General features: G+C 35.4%; 2 protein-coding genes across 4 annotated transcripts; one reads left to right on the top strand and one right to left on the bottom strand.

The window, feature by feature from the left end:
- The first annotated feature begins 5,116 nt into the window (after positions 1-5,116).
- LOC106778767 (cinnamoyl-CoA reductase 1) lies at positions 5,117-9,011 on the top strand. Of its 3 annotated transcripts, XM_022776316.1 has the most exons (10): positions 5,117-5,374; positions 5,478-5,647; positions 5,936-6,100; positions 6,232-6,318; positions 6,415-6,561; positions 7,078-7,189; positions 7,525-7,626; positions 7,900-7,945; positions 8,448-8,588; positions 8,745-9,011. In XM_022776316.1, exons 1-6 carry the CDS (start codon positions 5,200-5,202, stop codon positions 7,102-7,104), a joined length of 771 nt encoding a protein of 256 aa, XP_022632037.1. In that variant the 5' UTR covers positions 5,117-5,199; the 3' UTR covers positions 7,105-7,189; positions 7,525-7,626; positions 7,900-7,945; positions 8,448-8,588; positions 8,745-9,011. The 3 variants fall into 3 exon arrangements, with proteins under 3 accessions (XP_022632037.1, XP_022632036.1, XP_022632038.1); XM_022776315.1 differs by lacking the exon at positions 7,900-7,945; XM_022776317.1 differs by lacking the exons at positions 7,525-7,626; positions 7,900-7,945; positions 8,448-8,588; positions 8,745-9,011 and having other exon boundaries at positions 5,119-5,374; positions 6,480-6,561; positions 7,078-7,473.
- A 5,728-nt stretch (positions 9,012-14,739) lies between these two features.
- LOC106778770 lies at positions 14,740-17,729 on the bottom strand. Its single transcript, XM_014666757.1, has 4 exons — positions 16,826-17,729; positions 15,986-16,731; positions 15,105-15,274; positions 14,740-14,989 (listed from the first exon to the last, which is right to left on the bottom strand). Exons 1-4 carry the CDS (start codon positions 17,727-17,729, stop codon positions 14,740-14,742), a joined length of 2,070 nt encoding a protein of 689 aa, XP_014522243.1.
- Positions 17,730-18,382: the final 653 nt, after the last annotated feature.

Raw genomic sequence — 18,382 nt, 5'->3', positions numbered from 1 at the left:
TCAGTAACACAACTAATGGGCTCTCTTGAAGCTTATGAACAAAGATTGAAAAGGCATGAAGAAGACTCAGTTGAAAATGCCTTTCAATCAAAACTAAAATTGCAGTCTCAAAAAGAATGTGAAGGAAATAAAAGTAAAGGAGAAATTTCTAGAAATACAGAAAATTCTAGAAGCTTCTCTATGACTCATCAAGGAAAATATCCTTCATGTGGCATCTGTAAAAAGACAAGTCACTTGGAAAAAGATTGTTGGCATCATGGAAAACCTCAATGCCACTATTGCAAGAAATTTGGTCACATAGAAAAGTATTGTCGTAATAAAAATAAGCATCAAGCAAACTTTGCAGAAAAAGATAATCAAGACAAACTCTTATTCTATGCCAATGAAGAATCTCCTAGTGGAGAAGGAAGATGGTATTTGGATAGTGGATGCAACAATCACATGGCGAAAGATCAAAGCACCTTCAAAGACATTGATAAATCTGTCAATGTCAAAGTTCAGCTAGGAAATGACACCACAGTGGAGTCTCGAGGCAAAGGAACTGCCATGGTGGACACAAAGAAAGGTACGAAATTCATCAAGGACGTTTTACTAGTTCCAAATCTTAAAGAAAATCTTTTAAGTATTGGCCAAATGATGGAGAATGGATATTCTCTTCATTTTGAGAAAGATANATGCAAAATTTATGANAGTAAAATGATAGAAATTGGCCAAGTAAAAATGGAGAAGAGAAATAGAAGCTTTCCTATAAGCTTCAAACATGGAACTAATATTGCCATGAAGGTAGAAGTTGATGACTCGTGGCTTTGGCATAGGAGATTTTGCCACTTCAACACACATGCCTTAAAGCTTCTATATCAGAAAAACATGATTAGAGATCTTCCATTCTTGAAGGAGAATAATGAATCATGCGAAGGATGTCTCCTCGGAAAAAAACACCGATTACCATTCTCAACAGACAAAGCATGGAGAGCAAAAGACTTATTGGAGTTGATACATACCGATGTTTGCGGACCAATGAGAACGCCTTCAAATCACAACAACAAGTATTTCATCCTCTTCATTGATAACTTCTTTAGAATGACATGGGTCTATTTCTTAAAGGCAAAGTCAGAAGTCTTCGGCATATTCACGAAATTCAAGGCCCTTGTTGAGAAGCAAAGTGGAAAACAGATAAAAGTACTAAGAAGTGATCGTGGCAAGGAGTACACATCACACGAGTTTGACAAATTCTGTGAAGATGAAGGCATAGAGCGACAACTTACAGTTGCATATACTCCACAACAAAATGGCGTGTCAGAGTGAAAGAATCGCACTTTTATGGAGATGGCGAGATCAATGCTAAAAGANAAAAACATGCCTAACACTTTTTGGGCTGAAGCAGTCTACACTGCAGTTTACATTCTAAACAGATGTCCAACTAAGGCAGTCCAAGACAAGACTCCTATTGAAGCATGGAGTGGGAGAAAGCCATCAGCCAAACACCTACGAGTATTTGGGTCTATCTGCTACATACATGTTCCTGATCAAAGGAGGCATAAGCTTGAAGACAAGACTATACGAGGAATATTCTAAGGATATAGCACACAATCAAAAGGCTATCGAGTCTACAACCTACAAACAAAAAAGCTCATCATTAGTCGAGATGTTGAAGTTGATGAAAATGCTTCTTGAAATTGGGAAGAAGAAAAAGTTGTTAAAAGCAACATTTTACTTCCAATGCAACAGTCTCAAGAAGAAACTGAAGAAGAGGCAGAAAATTCAGGTACGCTTTCTCCACCTCCACAACAACAAGACTCTTCACCTGAATCTAATCCAAATTAGTAAGATCTTTGGTAGACATATATGAAACTTGCAATATAGCCATGATTGAACCTAACTGTTATAAAGAAGCATCAAAGCAAGAAGTATGGGTCAAGGTCATGGAAGAAGAGATTAAAATGATTGAGAACAATAACACTTGGGAACTCGTAAATTGCCCTCATGGAAAAGACATCATAGGAGTGAAATGGATATATAAAACAAAGCTTAATGCTGATGGAACTATACAAAAGCACAAAGCAAGATTGGTCGCTAAAGGATACTCACAACAACTAGGAATAGACTACAATGAGACATTTGCTCCAGTTGCTCGCTTAGATACAATTAGAGTCATAATAGCTCTTGCAGCACAAAAAGGATGGAACATCTATCAACTAGATGTCAAATCAGCCTTTCTTAATGGAGTGCTCGAAGAAGAAATTTATGTTGAACAACCACAAGGCTTCATCAAAAAAGGAAATGAAGGCAAAATACTAAGACTAAAAAAGGAATTATACGGCCTATAGCAAGCTCCTCGAGCATGGTATAGCAAGATTGATAAATACTTCATAAATCAAGGATTCAGGAGGAGCAAGAGTGAGCCAACACTATATATTAAGGCACAAGGTCAGTACCATCTCATTACCTCTTTATATGTCGATGACCTTATCTATACAAGAAACAATATGGAGATGATGAAAGAATTTAAAGAAGACATGATGAAGACATTTGAAATGACCGACCTTGGCTTGATGAACTATTTCCTCGGTATAGAGGTGAAACAACAACAAGAAGGCATATTTATCTCTCAAAAGAAATATATTGAAGCTCTACTAAAGAAGTTCAAGATGAATGGTTGTAAACTTGTCACTACTCCATTGGTGGTAAACGACAAACTACAAAAAGATGATGGAGCATAAGAGGCAGATGCATAACGCTACAGGAGTTTAATTGGAAGTTTGTTGTATCTCACAGCCACACGACCAGACATTACGTATGCTACAAGTCTTCTATCAAGATTTATGCAAAAGCCAAGTCAGATTCATTATGGAGTAGGAAAAAGAATTTTAAGATATTTATAAGGCACAAAGGAGTTTGGCATATGGTACAAAACCATGACTAACTCAAGAATGATTGGCTACACAGATATTGATTGGGCAGGATCAATGGACGATATGAAGAGTACATCAGGATATGCTTTCTCACTAGGATCCGATATTTTATCTTGGGCATCAAAGAAGCAAGGAACCGTGGCACAATCAACAACAGAAGTAGAGTATGTAGCAGCTGCTGAAACCACAAGTCAAGCAATATGGCTACGAAGAATACTTGAAGAAATGGGTGAACCATAAGATGGACCGACTATTATCTATTGCGACAACAAATCAGCAATAGCAATAGCAAAAAATCTAGTCCATCATCAAAGAACAAAACACATAGCCATTAAATATCACTTCATTCGAGATGAAGAGACAACTAAACAAATTCGACTCGAGTACTGCCTAACAGAAGACCAAATTGCAGATATTTTTACGAAGGCATTACCTCGACCAAGATTTGAACTACTACGCACTATGCTTGGAGTTACCGAATTTGCATTAAGGAGGAGTATTAAAGTGTAATGCAAATTCCAGAAGAATGTAGAAGCACCTTAGATAGAAGAATTCAAATGTAATACAAGTTCTAGAATGTTGTAGAAAATCCTAAGATAGGAAAAAAAATCAAGAATAGTTTACATATGTGAAAATCTAGAACATTCCACATAAGTTATGGCTAGTATGTTCTAGAATATTATATGGGTCTATAAATACCCATGAACTCTACCATTTGATGTATGTAGACAAGAAGCCAACATCTACAACAACTAAGACAACTACAACACTTCTTCCAACTACTACTTCTACATCCTACTATCTCCACATTTTCTCTACATTTTCTCTACCTTATCAACTACTCCTTTCACAACCTTTAAATACTAACATTTATATTAGGAAAGAAAGCTTTAGGTAGAAGCGTCGAACCTTTGCTCCTATCTTTGTATTTAAAGACCACATCAAATGAATTTAATGGCTTCAAAGAAGTGCTTAAAATGTATGAAGGTGGAGTTAATTTGCCTCTATCTATCACTGGAAATCCAAGTGTCATTGACTTCCCAATTCCTAATGTAAACAAAGGTAACTATTGCTTACTTGGAACTCCGGCATAACTACTTCCAAACATTACACTCTACCAATTTTATTTTCTTTGTTATGATTTTGTATAGAGAGCAAGTTTGCATGAATGACTGATGAAGAATTTGCAAGAGATGATTGCCGGTGCAAACCCTCTTGTAATTCAACTTCTTAAAGTGAGTGGAAATATTAAATTTATTTTTAATATACAGAGATCTTTTATATGCTAAATTATTCTATTTTCATGGCCTTTCTTTCTAATTATTGGATATCTTTATCAATGGCAGAAGGATGAGCTTGTATTACCATGGGAACCATCCTACACAAAGCCGAAGATGGATCCCAAAACGAGGAACTGAAGAGTGTGAAGAGATAACCAAGAATCCTCAAGAAGCTTTTTTGAAAACAATTACTCCAAAGTACCAGACCATTGTTGATCTTTCAGTAATGGAGCTACTATTAACCCATGCTTCAGACTAGGTGTATCTTGGACAAAGGAACAGTCTGGATTGGACTGCTCATCAAGAAACAAAAGATTTGTTTAAAAGATTTACACATGACTTAGAAAAAATTGAGAAAAAAATCTCAAACAGGAACAACGTTGAAGGATTTAAAAATCGTATTGGACCAGTCCAATTGCCCAACACTCTGATTCTTCCCACCAGTAAACCAGAGATGACTTCTAGAGGAATCTCTAACAGTATCTCTATCTAAACGTTTGGTGTCTTCCTTTTGTGTTGTGTTTTTTTACCTTTCAATAACAATCGCATGTTACGTGCATGCCTCATTGTGTGCGTTCTTGTTTAGGTCATATTGTCTTTGATGCTGCTTTTGTATCCTGATAAATAAGCTCATTAAGATATTTCCTTTTATCACTGTAAACCTTTGTTATTTGGACTTTGAGTTGTATTATTCAAGAGTTATTTACTAGTAGAAAAATACCTTTTTATAACGATTCTATTATAACGTAGTTTTATAAATCCGTTATAATAGGTTGACCGGTGACAAAATCGTAAAAAAATAAAACATATTATAACGTAGTTTTGTACATTCGTTATAATATAAAAAGCGATGGCAAACTTGTAAATAAGTTAAAACATATTATAACGGAGATTTGTATACCAGTTACAATATCTCTAAGTCTAATTTTCCAATTTTCCTCAACAACTTCAGTCAGGTTAAAGTGTCAAAGTCTTGCCAAGCCCTAATTTCTCCTCACATTGAATTGATGGCGCGATCTTCCCACTGGCTCTCCATGGTCTTCCCACGCTCTCCATGTCGTCGTCTCGGAGGCGCCGAACAAGTAGTTTGTGTTACCAGAGCTTCCGGCTACATCGCTTCCTGGCTCGTCAAGTTTCTTCTCGAACGCGGTTACATCGTCAAGGCTACCGTTCGCGACACAAGTATTTTTTTTTGTCTTCTGTAATTTTTGTTTTCGTCGGTGATTATTTGTGGTGATGCATTACTATTTGGAAGATTAAAGATTGGGTAATGTGTGATGTGCAGATGATCCCGAAAAGGTATATCTCTTGCTCAGTCTTGATGGTGCGAAGGAGACATTGCATCTCGTCAAGGCGAATCTTCTAGAAGAAGGTTCCTTTGACTCTGTCGTTGAAGGTTGTCACGCTGTGTTTCACGCTGCTTCTCCCTTTCTCAACGATGCCAAAGATTCGCAGGTTTGCTTCTTTTGCAATTTGATTTGTGTATTTACTTTCTATTTGCTATGACAAGCATGTGAAATATATAAAATATTGTGGTCAATGTTATCAGGTTAGTTAGAGTCTTTTAAACTGGAAATGTCTTGTATATATGTTTAAAAAATTAATAGTGAGAATATTGCTCCTTTAGCTCTGATGTATGTGCTTATACCTATGCCTTGCTTATTCTTTGGAGGTGGATCCACTCAATTTCTAATGAGCCATGATGGAATTTGCTCTGATGTATGATCTTTTTGGAGAATTTAGCATGCCATAGCTTATATGGAGGGGGATAAGTATTATGGAGCAAAGGCAACCATAAACGTTTGGAACCTAAAAGTTCAACAACCCAATGAATTTAGCCTGTCTCAAATGTGGATTCTGGCTGGCTCTTTTGGTAAAGATCTCAACAACATTGAAGCAGGTTGGCAGGTATTATTAAATTTTTTTCTCCATTGTCATCTTCCGTCTGCAAGTGTTTTCAAATTCAGTTCATAAAGATTAGATTTATCACCTTCCTTCTAATTTCCAATTTCTATTTTTTTTTCTGTTCTGGTAATCAGGTCAGCCGTCAATTGTATGGAGACAACAACACTAGACTCCGTCAATTGTATGGAGACAACAACACTAGACTCTTCACTTATTGGACTGTGAGTTATCAATTCAAGCACTCAAATTTTGTCCTTTCCTCTAATTACTTTTGTGTTTCTTATTCATCTGATTCAATTGTCCCACCGCCATGACAGAGTGATGCATATAAAGCTATTGATTATTATAATCTCCTTTGCTCTGGCTTTATTCAAATTAACAGTGATATAGCTCTAGGAGCAAGCATCTCCCTTCTTTCCAAGTATAGCTCTTCCCAATATCATATCGGCATCCTAGTCTGGAAGGTACATTTTTATATCCTTTTTTATATATTATCTCTTGATATTGGACATTTTGTCATGAAAATATGGCCAGCACTTAACAAACAATACCATTAGTATAAATTGGACATTCTACCACTGTTTTGTGCAGACCACATTTGTTAATTATAAATTGAGTTAATCTCTGACACACATTTCATTATATCTGAATGCTACATTGTTTTAGGGGTCCTGAATTTAATAACATGGAAGAAAGTCATCTGATGTTGTCTATTATGGAAAACCAATTCTTAGGCTCAGTATTTTTAAAGAGGGAATTTAGGAACTTGCAATTGCTTGAAGCATCTTTTGTCATATTTTGCAACTATGATGATTTTGCTTTAGATGATCAGTTATTTGTTCACTCTCAAGAACAAATTTACTTACCCTCGGTCCTTCTTCGGGTTTGTAATTGTCATGAGGTTCTTGCTCTCTCTTACTTGGAAAATCCAGAGAATGGTAGGAATGCTCATGTAACTTTTAATCTTGGTGCTGTTACAGGAGCTTGGAGAACAATCTGTACATTGAAGTTTGCATAAAGGGTATCCATGTTGAACTTGTTGCTGCTCGAGTTAACAAAGATAGTTCAGAGGTCAAAGAGCTTAAAGAACAGGTTCTTACAAATTTTGTCTGTTTTCTTAAACAATCGATACATTAAATTAATGGGAGCATATTTTACTATATATGCATATGGGGGAGCTGCATCAATCAAATTTTCAATATTTTTTGTTATAAGAAATAATTTATCGTTAAATAAATCTATGATCATTTTATAAAATAAATCTATATGTTCATTGTGGCTTCCAACTGAGAGAAGATATTCTTTCTCATAATCTAAATTTTATCGCTTATATTTAACTATTATATTATTGCTTTTAATTCTAGCATGAATATATGGCTTATAATTGTCTTATAATTTCATTTTTTATTCTTTCATAACAATTGTAGGCTATTTATTATCTTGAGAAGGGGGAGTCTGCTTTTGTTGTTGCTCACACATCAGTTGGAAAAACTGTAGTTGTCGAATATGCATTTGCTTTAGCATCAAAAGTATGCTCTGAATCTTTACTATTCATGAAGTTTCTTTGTTTCTTTTCTTTTTCTTCCCGACAGCTTCACTGCATAAGTCATGAACCATATTGTTCAATACCATTTATATATAACAGTGCTTTTTTTTTCTACTATCCTGATGATATTTTGACTTAGTCTTACAATATTGTTAAGCTTTTCTGTATTAAAATTTTTCATTGGGCAACTACCTGCTTTGTCCCAATTGCACACAAAATGATAATTTTATACTTTTTATCATTGTTTTTTGACAAGTGTACACATGGCCTTGGAAATTAAGTTGGAGGGCAGTAGGTAAATGGTATGACAATTTCTTTCTTTCTTTATTTGCAACAAAAATTGGTTATGTTTGTGATGTTCGGTAATTAAGTAGAGTATTAGTGTGACCTTGTTGATGAAGTTATAAGATGTGGTGATAATTTGATGGAAAAGTTTGGTCACGAGGGAGGCATGATAATGAAATTAAAGTATATAGCAGCTAGCTAAGCTAAGCCAAGAGAGTAGAATAGTTGTGTTCTCTAGAAACAATAAACCAGACAAATATAAGGTTGTTCTGCAGAGTCATTTTCATTCAAGGAACGATTCAATTTTTGACCCATGACCCCCTTGTTTCGACTTTCCAATAATGATTTAACTTCACTCATTTCACACATAACCTCCACCATATAATACTCAATAGTTTTAATATACATCTGTTCCTTTTATAGCATGAAGTTATAGAAGCAAGGGTATTCAAGTTTACATGTATCTTGTGTTGCAGATCTAAGATTTTGTTTTATTGTTTTCCTCTTCTTTTTTCACAGGCTTGTCATATTATGCTGGTTGATAACAATGGTATGCTGGCTACTCTATGGGTTTTGCTTTTATGCAACCCTATGACGATTGATTAAAATATATTGCTGGAGGATCCTGAGGCATATAAAGCTACATGGAATCTTTTAAAGGTATTCCTACTATTTTGACTAAACATATTTATTCCATTTTCAGATATTTAATATTAATATATATGTTAAAATTTCATATTGTGATATATTATTTATTGGTTTTCTATAATTGGATATATTATTTATTGGTTTTCTATAATTGGACTTATTCTGCAGGGTGTTGATGGTGTTCTAGTTCCAAGAGGTTTTGGTGATAAAGGAGTGCAAGGGAAAATTCTTGCGGCTAAGTATGCTCAAGAACATAATGTTCCATTTTTGGACATTTGCTTGGGGATGCAAATTGTTGTCATTGAGTAGAGATTTGTTCTTGGGTAGACGATGTGAATCAATAGTGTATCATTGCTGAATCATTTAAATTTGCATAATATAAATGGTGTATTAAATATTAGACTATTTGAAATGAATTTTATTTTGTTAATTTCATTAAATTTGTTTATTTGAAGTTATATTGATTATAAATTGATTGGATGAGAGGATAATAAATGTAATAATTAATTTTTATTTTTTTTTTAAAATATTACATATTATAACGTACAAAAATATATACGTAATAATAGATTTCGACATATTATAACATACTTCAAAAACTACGTTATGATAGGTTCGATATATTATAACGTACTTAAGAAATTACGTTATAATAGGTTTGACATATTATAACGTATTTCAGAAACTACATTATAATAGGTTTGACATATTATAACGTAAATTTCTGCTACGTTATAAAATGTGCAGACTTTTTATATCGCCCAGAACTATATCGCCAGAAACTACGTTATAAAAAGTCATTTTTGTACGTTATAAAAAGTCATTTTTCCACTAGTGATTTATTATCATGAATATTATGGTTTTACACTTAATCTAACTCAATTTTATTCCTTTCTTCTTTCTCTTTAATTATTTTATTCAAAAAAATAATTAAAATAAAAAACTACTACCTCTCGGTTCAAAAAATAATTATTGAAGATTTATTTTTAAATAATTACTTTAATTATTTAAAAGAAAATCCTACGGTGTTCAGATTCTAACCGAGGTAGTAAAGACAGACATACTGTCTCGGTTCAGAAGGAATCGAGACATAAAATCCTGTCAAAAAAAGAAATAAAAAGCGAAAACACTATTGCATCGGTTCCTTTTGAGTCGAGGCGAAATCTTCTAGTTTTTTTGCCTCGGTTCACAACCAAGACATAAAAAAATAGACTTTTTGCCTCACCTATATATGCTTCAGTTCAAGAATCGTTGCTTATGGACGAAAATAACCGTTATTGTTTTCCTTGACTATACTAATAATTGTTTGTGGTTGCAACTATGAAAACTAAAACACTTGTCTTAACCGGTTCAGAACCTAACTCACCATTTGTCACGTCAAAAAAAATCTAACGACATTGATTAAAAAGGAATAAATCTTTCACTTTCTAAAAAGACAGAGAAAAATTGATCAAAATTTAGAAAATAAATGAAAACAAAAAATGTGTGATATTTTAGAGTAAAAACATATTGCATTAATTTTTTATAGATCACCTTTTTTATAAAATACAATTTTTTTATTTATTAATATAGGGTTGACGAAAATGATATCAATTATAAAAATAAATAAATTTAACTTCTAAACTGCAGTGGACTAAAAAAATAGCTAAAATATATTTTTTATATGTTTTTTTTTTAATTTTTTCTTCATTTGCTTTTGAGTTTAGAATTTCCCTTTTTTTCTATTGAATTATTTATTCATGGAATAGAACAGACTATTAAATTATTGGTCATAAAATTGATTAAAAATAATTAATAAATTTTATTTTTAAATTTTAGAAATAATATATATATATATATATATATATATATATATATAATATATATATATATATATATATATATGTGTGTGTGTATGTATGTATTTAGTAGATATTAAATGATAATAAATATAATATATTTTGATGGTGGTTTTAAATTATCAAAATATTATATAATTAGAATAATATTTTTGATGGTTTTTAATTGTTAGTAATATTTTTTCTTTTTTACTATAATAATAGGGTTTAATTTTTTATTGTTAGAAACAGTATATATAATTCTGTTATTTTAATCCTCAAAAGTTTTATTTATAATATTTTTAACAACTTAAATAAACAATTTTAAAATTTACAAATATAATATACTTTTTGCAGTGAAAGTGGAGATTACAAAGCATTCGTATTTGGACTGAATTGCAGAAGTAGCCAAGGGAGTGGTTGCTGGGACTTGCAATTGTATATTCATAGTGCGACTCAATCAAGGAACGATCATATGTCTTACAATACCATACCGACAACTTTCTCATCATTCTTCCACTAGATTCTGGAAGTTGCAAGTGTCATTCAATCCTTTTTCTTTTGTCATTTTATATATATATATATTGCATGGAGGTCAGTTTAGTTAATCAAAGTCTAGAAGAAGAGACAAACTTATATCTCATGTGTGTGTTTTGAAAGCAGTAACAACAACTTTGAAAATGAGTCAATTAAAGTCAGATATGATCAATTAATGGATGCATTTCAGGAGCTATATGATGAGACAATAAAACTACAATACAAGATTCTGAGAGAAAATATAGAATAAATAATCTTGTTGATGAAAATGATAAGTTAAAAATTGAATTTGATCAAACTTTACAATCCTCCTAATAAATAGAATAGGAATATATTTTTATTTAACAACTTTCACTCTTTCAACCATATGTTGTTTGAGTTATAAAATTCTAATAAAAGCAAATAACAGAAAGATAATACCAGCACCACACTTACACAGGAAGCCAAAAATAATACAAAAACTAATTATGATTAAGAGAAGAAGGTGGAAGAAGGTGCATGGCGCCTGATTGCCCTTTTCTTGGGGCCCTTAGTGCAGGATGTCTCGCATGGGCACCTGGTTGCCCTCCCTGGGGTGTTGAGTGTCAGCCAGATGTGCCGTAGAGCACTTGCTTGCCCCTTTCAGGGCCCTCGGCGCCACTTCTCTCGTAGGGACGCTTGTTTGTCCTAGGTGGGTGCATTGAGCACTAGCGTATTGGGCTTATGGGCCAATTTTTGATCTATTTAAGGACTTGCTCGTCCTAGGGTTTGTATCTTTTGATGGCTTAAGCACATAAACACACTTTTCGCCCCTTTGGAGGTAGATTAGGGATGCAGGATCTCTTCTTTTTCTAGGGTTTTTATCTCATTCTTTCATTGTACACTTAGGTTCTCCATGACAATGGAAAACTAAACTCATTTGTTGTTGGGGAAGATGTAACCTCTAAAATTTCATGCATTTGAATTTGTTCTGAATTATTATATGCTTCTTTCATTAATTGTTAGTGATTTTCTCCTTTGCTCACTACAGTAACGAAGGGCATTACCGAAGCCCTCAATCCCTCGGAAAACGCCACAAGCCGTCGCTAAATACCTATTACCGAGGGCCCGGCGACGGTAAAAAAGACCTCGGTAAATAGGTCGTCGCTATTTTTACCGAGGGCCAAAAGCCCTGCGTAATTACCGAAGGCTTCTGCCCCTCTGTAATTACCGAAGGCTTCTGGCCCTCGGTAAAGCCTTTGGTTTCATGCAGGGAAAAATGTGTTGTATTTGTTTTTCTTCTCCAACCACACATACCTGCAGTGTAATGTCACAACATACACAAACCTGCATAACAGTTTCAATCCACAAACAAACCTGCATATATATTGTCCATCCCAAAATCTTCCGTTCATTGATGAAAAATCATAAAGTACTAACATTATCATCATAATGTAATGACATCCATTATGTTCTAACAATATCATAATAGCAATATCATCCAATTCTAAGCAAAAATAAATGTCCCAATATCATAATGTACTAACATCTAAATGTACTAACATCACTATGATCAATAACAAAATGAAACCAAAATTGTACAAAGTCTTCAGACATATCTTCATCGTCCTGCTCATCTGTAGATGGTTGGACTGGTGTGGGCTGGACTGGTGTGGGCTGGACTGATCTGGGCTGATGAGGGACGGCGAGTGACAAGGAGGGTCGTGGCTGGGTCGGAGGGACAGTGGAAGGAGTGTCTGAAGTTTGAGGCAGCGCTCTCATGACCGGGGACTTGAAGCTTGAAAACTCGTCTCTCAAGTCAGTGTATTGTTCTTTCAATGCACGGTTTTCCTGGTCACGTTGCTCTAGTAGCTGTGTCAAGCGCTGGATGGCCTCATCAGCAGAAGGGGTGGAAGAAGAAGAAGGTTGGTGCTTCAGTGTACCTCCTCTCGATGCTGTATAGTTTGCGGCAAGTTGTCCTGCACCGTAGACTCGTCCCATTTTCTTCCCACCAACGACATCGACCCAGCATCGTGTCCTACGGATGTCGTCATCTGCATTACTCGCATCATCCGGTGTATGACCCATGTTTGGATCTAACCTGTGAAAGTCTCGTAGAAAATTCTTCCTGTTGAAACATTAAAAACAATGTCAGGGAATGATACAATAACATAATCATGTGGATTACTAATACTAGGAGTCTATTTACATGAGTCTTGCGAGATCTTTCATCAACGAATTCATTAGTGCCCTTCCGAANATGGGTCTGTGCAAAGACCTCGTCAACATGGACGGCCCGTCCAAGAGCTTGTGCCTGTAACATAATTTAGACTTATTAGTGTATATGAAATAGAAAATACATAAGTTATATATGAAAGAAACAGAAAAGTAAAGAAAGTTTACCATACGAATGGCATGCTCGTGAATTGTGATCGACCCACCAGTATGCAAGGCACTACCCTTTTCGAATGCTCTGTTCCTCTGGTTTGTAGCACTCTTCTTGCGAAACTCTACTGAATTCCAATGTGCAAGCAAAGAGTTCCAAATGATTTCGCCCATCCAGTAAGGGCGCTCCCCTGCAATTCGGGCATCCCTAAACATCTGTGAGAGCTGATGAGATGCTTTCATGTGAAAATTTCTATGTATTTGACTTTCATGTTCAGTTTTCCACTACATCTTCTTCTATAATGATGAACAAAACAAACATTGATTAAGACATGGTAAGATATGAATGATAATTAGTTTAAAGTGTTGTTCACCTTAAAACGCTCCTAGAATGGCTTTTTGTCGTCTATAGGTATTGCTCCCCAAGTAGGCCATGGAGTCAAATATTGTTGCTTNATTGATNGTGTGATGGCCTGGGAAGCAACCCTGGATGGAATAAACCTTCATATAAAGAAATAAAATTCATTTCAAATAAGACAATGTTTAAAATATCAATCAAAGTTAAAAAAGGGATTAAAGTCTTACCCTTTTCCATATGGCTCAATCCATGGTCGATCATGGAGGAGCGGGTCAACATCATCATCATCACTAGCTGAATTTGGATCAGTAAATGGTGTGGCAGTCTCAGAAGGCGGTCTAGAAAATGAGGAAGGTATAGAAGTAGGGTCAGGGGAGGAAGAGGCTCTTCTGTAGGGGTGGGAGGAGGAGGGTGTACTGGAGGGGTGGGAGGAGGAGGGTGTACTGCAGGGGAGGGAGGAGCAAGGTGTACAGTATAAGTAGGGGGAGGGTTTACTGCAGGAGTAGGGGAAGGGTGTACTGCAGGAGTAGGGGTAGGTAGTGTACTAGGCACCCTAAGTACATACTTTGCGGTCTTCCGTTGCCTTTTTTTAGGCCTGGCTACCCCCTTTCCTTTATCAGGACAGTCTGAACCTTCTCCTGTCATTACTGCATTGAATATGTTTACAAATAAAGTGAAACAATCGAAAAGACTAAGGAAGGATCAGTACAAATTAAAGTGAATTTCAAATTATTGCATAAAAAAGTTAAGATAGTCAAATTATTTCAAATAAGGAAGGATCACTCTATTGAAATGATAGTTCAATTTGCTATTTAAGATAGTCGAACATTCAGTCATCGTCATCATGATCTTCATCTTCATCTTCTTCATCATCATCATCATTTTCTTCTTCATCATCATCATCATCTTCATCTTGTTCTTCATCATCTTCATCATCATCATCTTCTTCTTCTTCTTCTTCTTCTTCTTCTTCTTCTTCTTCTTCTTCTTCTTCTTTTTCTTCTTGTTCTTCTTCATCAGCATCATCACCTTGTGCAAGTGCTTCTAATTTATCTCCATCACCATCAGGGTCGCACAATGTGGTTATACGTTCAACTTCAATATTTTCTTATTGTTGTGACATTTGGTCAAGTTGGTAGGGAACATCTTCCTCAACTTCATTTGAGTCAATGCAACCTCTAGGCTTGGTTTGTATTGCTACAGTCCAACCATGCTTGTCAATATTGCGAAATGGTGGATATGACACATAATAAACCTGTCTGACATTAGTTGGAAGAATGAAAGGATCAAACGGTCTATATCTGTTTCTCATGTGGAGTTCGACAATGTTAAACCTAGGATCCACTCTAGTACCAGCTCTAGAAGGATCAAACCATTCACAATAAAAAATTACTACTCTATTTGGAGAAGTAGTGTTGTTGTACTCTAGCTCATATATTTTATGAATGATGCCGTAAAAATCATCATAAGAACCCTCTGACGTAGACACCACAATTTGTTGTTTTATTTCCTTTAGACCATTCATGTGTATGGAATTTGTAACCATTGATGAAGTAAGTGTGCCATTCTTTCACACATCTCATTGGCCAATTGGAGAGATGTCTTAACTCTTGAACCATGGGAGTTAATGCCTCATTAAAAACCTACAAAGATACCAAAAAAATTTTAAAGTAAGAGTCAAATTAACCTTGATCAAAACATAGGAAAAAGTACAGACCTGATTTTAAACCATTGGGGAAACTCTGAGTGTATTCTAGTAGAAGCATTTCCTTCTACGACTTGCTCAGCCACAAGAAATGAGCTAGTAGAAATGAAATGAATTAGTGTATAACAATTTAACCATTTCAAACGTAAGAGTTGGAGGATGACATACTCAAGGTACAACTTAACTTCACTGTAATTGATTAAGACATGGACATGAGCAGAGTTGAATTCAGCATCAATTAACCAATGAGTGAATTCTTTTCCCGCATGACGGCCTGATTGTCAAAAATGGGGGACAACATGAAGTTTTTGAAATAATGTGAACAAAAATATGTTGTCTCTCTGTGTAAGTAAGCTGCACAAATTGAGCCTTCTACTCTAGCTTTATTTTTAACTGAACGTTTGAATTCTCCCATAAACCTTTCGAAGGGATACATCCACCTATATTGCACAGGTCCCCCAAGCCAAGCTTCATATGCAAGATGGATTGGAAGATGCTCCATTGAATCAAAGAATGCAGGAGGGAATATTCTTTCTAATTTGCAGAGAATAATCAGGATATTTTCATCCATCTTTCTTAGGCAATTTTCCTCTAGTGTCGTGCAACACAAATTTTTAAAGAAATTATTGATTTCTATCAGTGGATGTACCACGTGTTGTGGCAAACAACTAAACGCAAGAGGGATGAAAGTCTCCATGAATACATGACAGTCATGACTCTTCAAGCCTTGAATAATACCGTTCTGAACATTGGCACATCTGGACAAGTTAGAAGAATATCCATCTGGCATTCTAAGCTCTTTGATCCATCCACACACTATTCTTGCCTCATCTTTTGAGATGGCATAGTTTGCTTTTGGTTTGAAGAATAGATCGTTAGCTTGCTCCTTCAACTCTAAGTCTTTTCGTGCACATATCAGAGGTAAATCTTTTCTTGCTTTGTCATTATCTTTTGTCTTACCAACAACATTCATAATTGTGTTCAAGACGTTGTCAAAGAAGTTTTTTTCTATGTTCATGACATCCGGGTTATGTCTTAGCAAGTTGTCTTTCCAATAGGGAAGATCCCAAAATATGCTTCTTTTNGTCCAATTATGCCATTCTCCAAACCCATCTATCCTATGTTGTCCAGATTCAGTGACTTTCGGATAGTCTTTAACTCTTCTCCAAACGTGTGATCCNGTCAACTTCGGCGGGGGCATATCTATTTCAACTTGCCCTTTGCGAAATGCCTTTTTGTTTCTTCTAAAGGGGTGATCAATAGGCAAGAATCGTCGATGACAGTCAAACCAACTACTTTTCCGACCATAACTCAATTGGAATGACTTCGTATGTTCCATGCAATGTGGACAAGCTAATTGACCATGCGTGCTCCAACCAGATAACATGCCATATGCTGGAAAGTCATTAATAGTCCACATCAAAGCTGCCCTCATAAGGCATGTAAGGCTTTGTCATACACGTTAAAAACATGTAAGGCTTTGTCATACACATCTCAGGAGGTAGATTGTATGGGGTAACTATCACCGACCAACATGAATATGGTGATGCAGACGCCTGAATGTATGGNGTAAACCCATCAGAGCATAAACCAAGTCTCACGTTACGCGGTTCACTAGCAAAGGACGGATGTTTACGATTGAAGTGCTTCCAAGCTTCACCATTAGAAGGATGACGCAAAACTCCTTTAGTTTTGTGACCATCATGCCATGTCATGTGTTGTGATGTTTGCATTGAAGTAAACATTCTTTGTAATCTTGGAATAATGGGCAAGTAGAACATTGACTTTAAGGGAATTGGTTTTTTTTTCCTNNGTCCTGCATGCATCGTATGATANCGANGAGAGCCACAAAACTTGCATTCAACCAACAATGCATCATTTTTTCCACTGTCATTGTCATAGAATAACATACATCCATTAACACAACAATCAATCTTCTTGGCTTCCAATCCCAACATTGAAACACATCGTTTGGCTTGATAACAATTCTTCGGAATAGAATTGATTGGTGGTGTTAAATCTAAAATCAATTTTGTATAGTGATCCACTGCTTGATTGGGAACGTTCCAATTAGATTTACCAGCCAAGAGTCTAATGGACACTGACAATTTTGACTCAGATGAACCTTCATATACAGGTAGATTTGCCTCTGTCAGTAATTTGTAAAACCTCTGAGTGGTTTTATTTGGAGACTCTTCATCATGACTATCATTTGCTTCTTGTTCGTCATGTCGACGAAGAGCATTGTCGACCATCTCTTGCATATAGGCAAATTGATCTATCTCAGATGTATGTACAACAGTATTCGAACCTGATGCATGCCGATTTTCAAGTCTATTGGAGGTCGAAGGAATTTCTTCACCATGAAATGTCCAAACCGTGTAATTAGGCATGAACCCTTTTCAGTATAGGTGAACTTTAACGTCTTCATCTTTCAAAATCCTTGTACATTCACACTTGATGCATGGGCATCAAATCCCTCCATCAAGAGCATAATATTGACATCGTCGAGCCGTCTCCACAAACTCTTCAACTCCGATGACAAAAGATTCCTTCAAACCTCTCCTTCCGCTATGACAACGATCGTACATCCATGCACGATGGTTAAGAAATTGGGCCATGTTCTGTGATAAGCCAAACAAAGGTAAACTTAGCTAAATCAACAACACTCATGTCACATAAGTAATAAACCTATTACTACTTAAGTCGAACATGGAAGGCAAATTGAATACTACTGTCATAAGCATACAATAAGTGTATGCAAAGAGAAGTCCTAAGTATTGAAATACATTACACATCCTAAGGGCCTGTGTATTAAAGCTAGGGGAGACATTAGGTGAATTAACCAATTATCACTTTAGAAGCTCACTTTTTAGGTACTTAAAAGTCAAATTTCGAGTTTGACCTTATTCTTTGCTTTTCACCACTTTCCTACCTTTATTAGACTAAGTTAGACTTGTTAGGATGTTTACATACAGTAGAATAAGTCTACATTAGGTGAATTGACCATTTTTTACCTTAAAAGTTCACTTTTTAGGTACTTAAG

Source organism: Vigna radiata, unplaced genomic scaffold (assembly GCF_000741045.1).
Source record: "Vigna radiata var. radiata cultivar VC1973A unplaced genomic scaffold, Vradiata_ver6 scaffold_343, whole genome shotgun sequence".
In the NCBI taxonomy this organism is placed as follows: Eukaryota; Viridiplantae; Streptophyta; class Magnoliopsida; order Fabales; family Fabaceae; genus Vigna; species Vigna radiata.
This window is presented reverse-complemented; position numbering and strand designations above follow the sequence as displayed.

Bases quoted from the DNA above. Each gene is read 5' to 3' on its own strand.
- LOC106778767 (XM_022776315.1), top strand. From the start codon at position 5,200: ATGGCGCGATCTTCCCACTGGCTCTCCATGGTCTTCCCACGCTCTCCA. The intron at 5,375-5,477 runs GTATTTTTTTTT...TGTGATGTGCAG, and splicing joins GGCTACCGTTCGCGACACAA to ATGATCCCGAAAAGGTATAT. The intron at 6,101-6,231 runs GTATTATTAAAT...TCTGGTAATCAG, and splicing joins ACATTGAAGCAGGTTGGCAG to GTCAGCCGTCAATTGTATGG.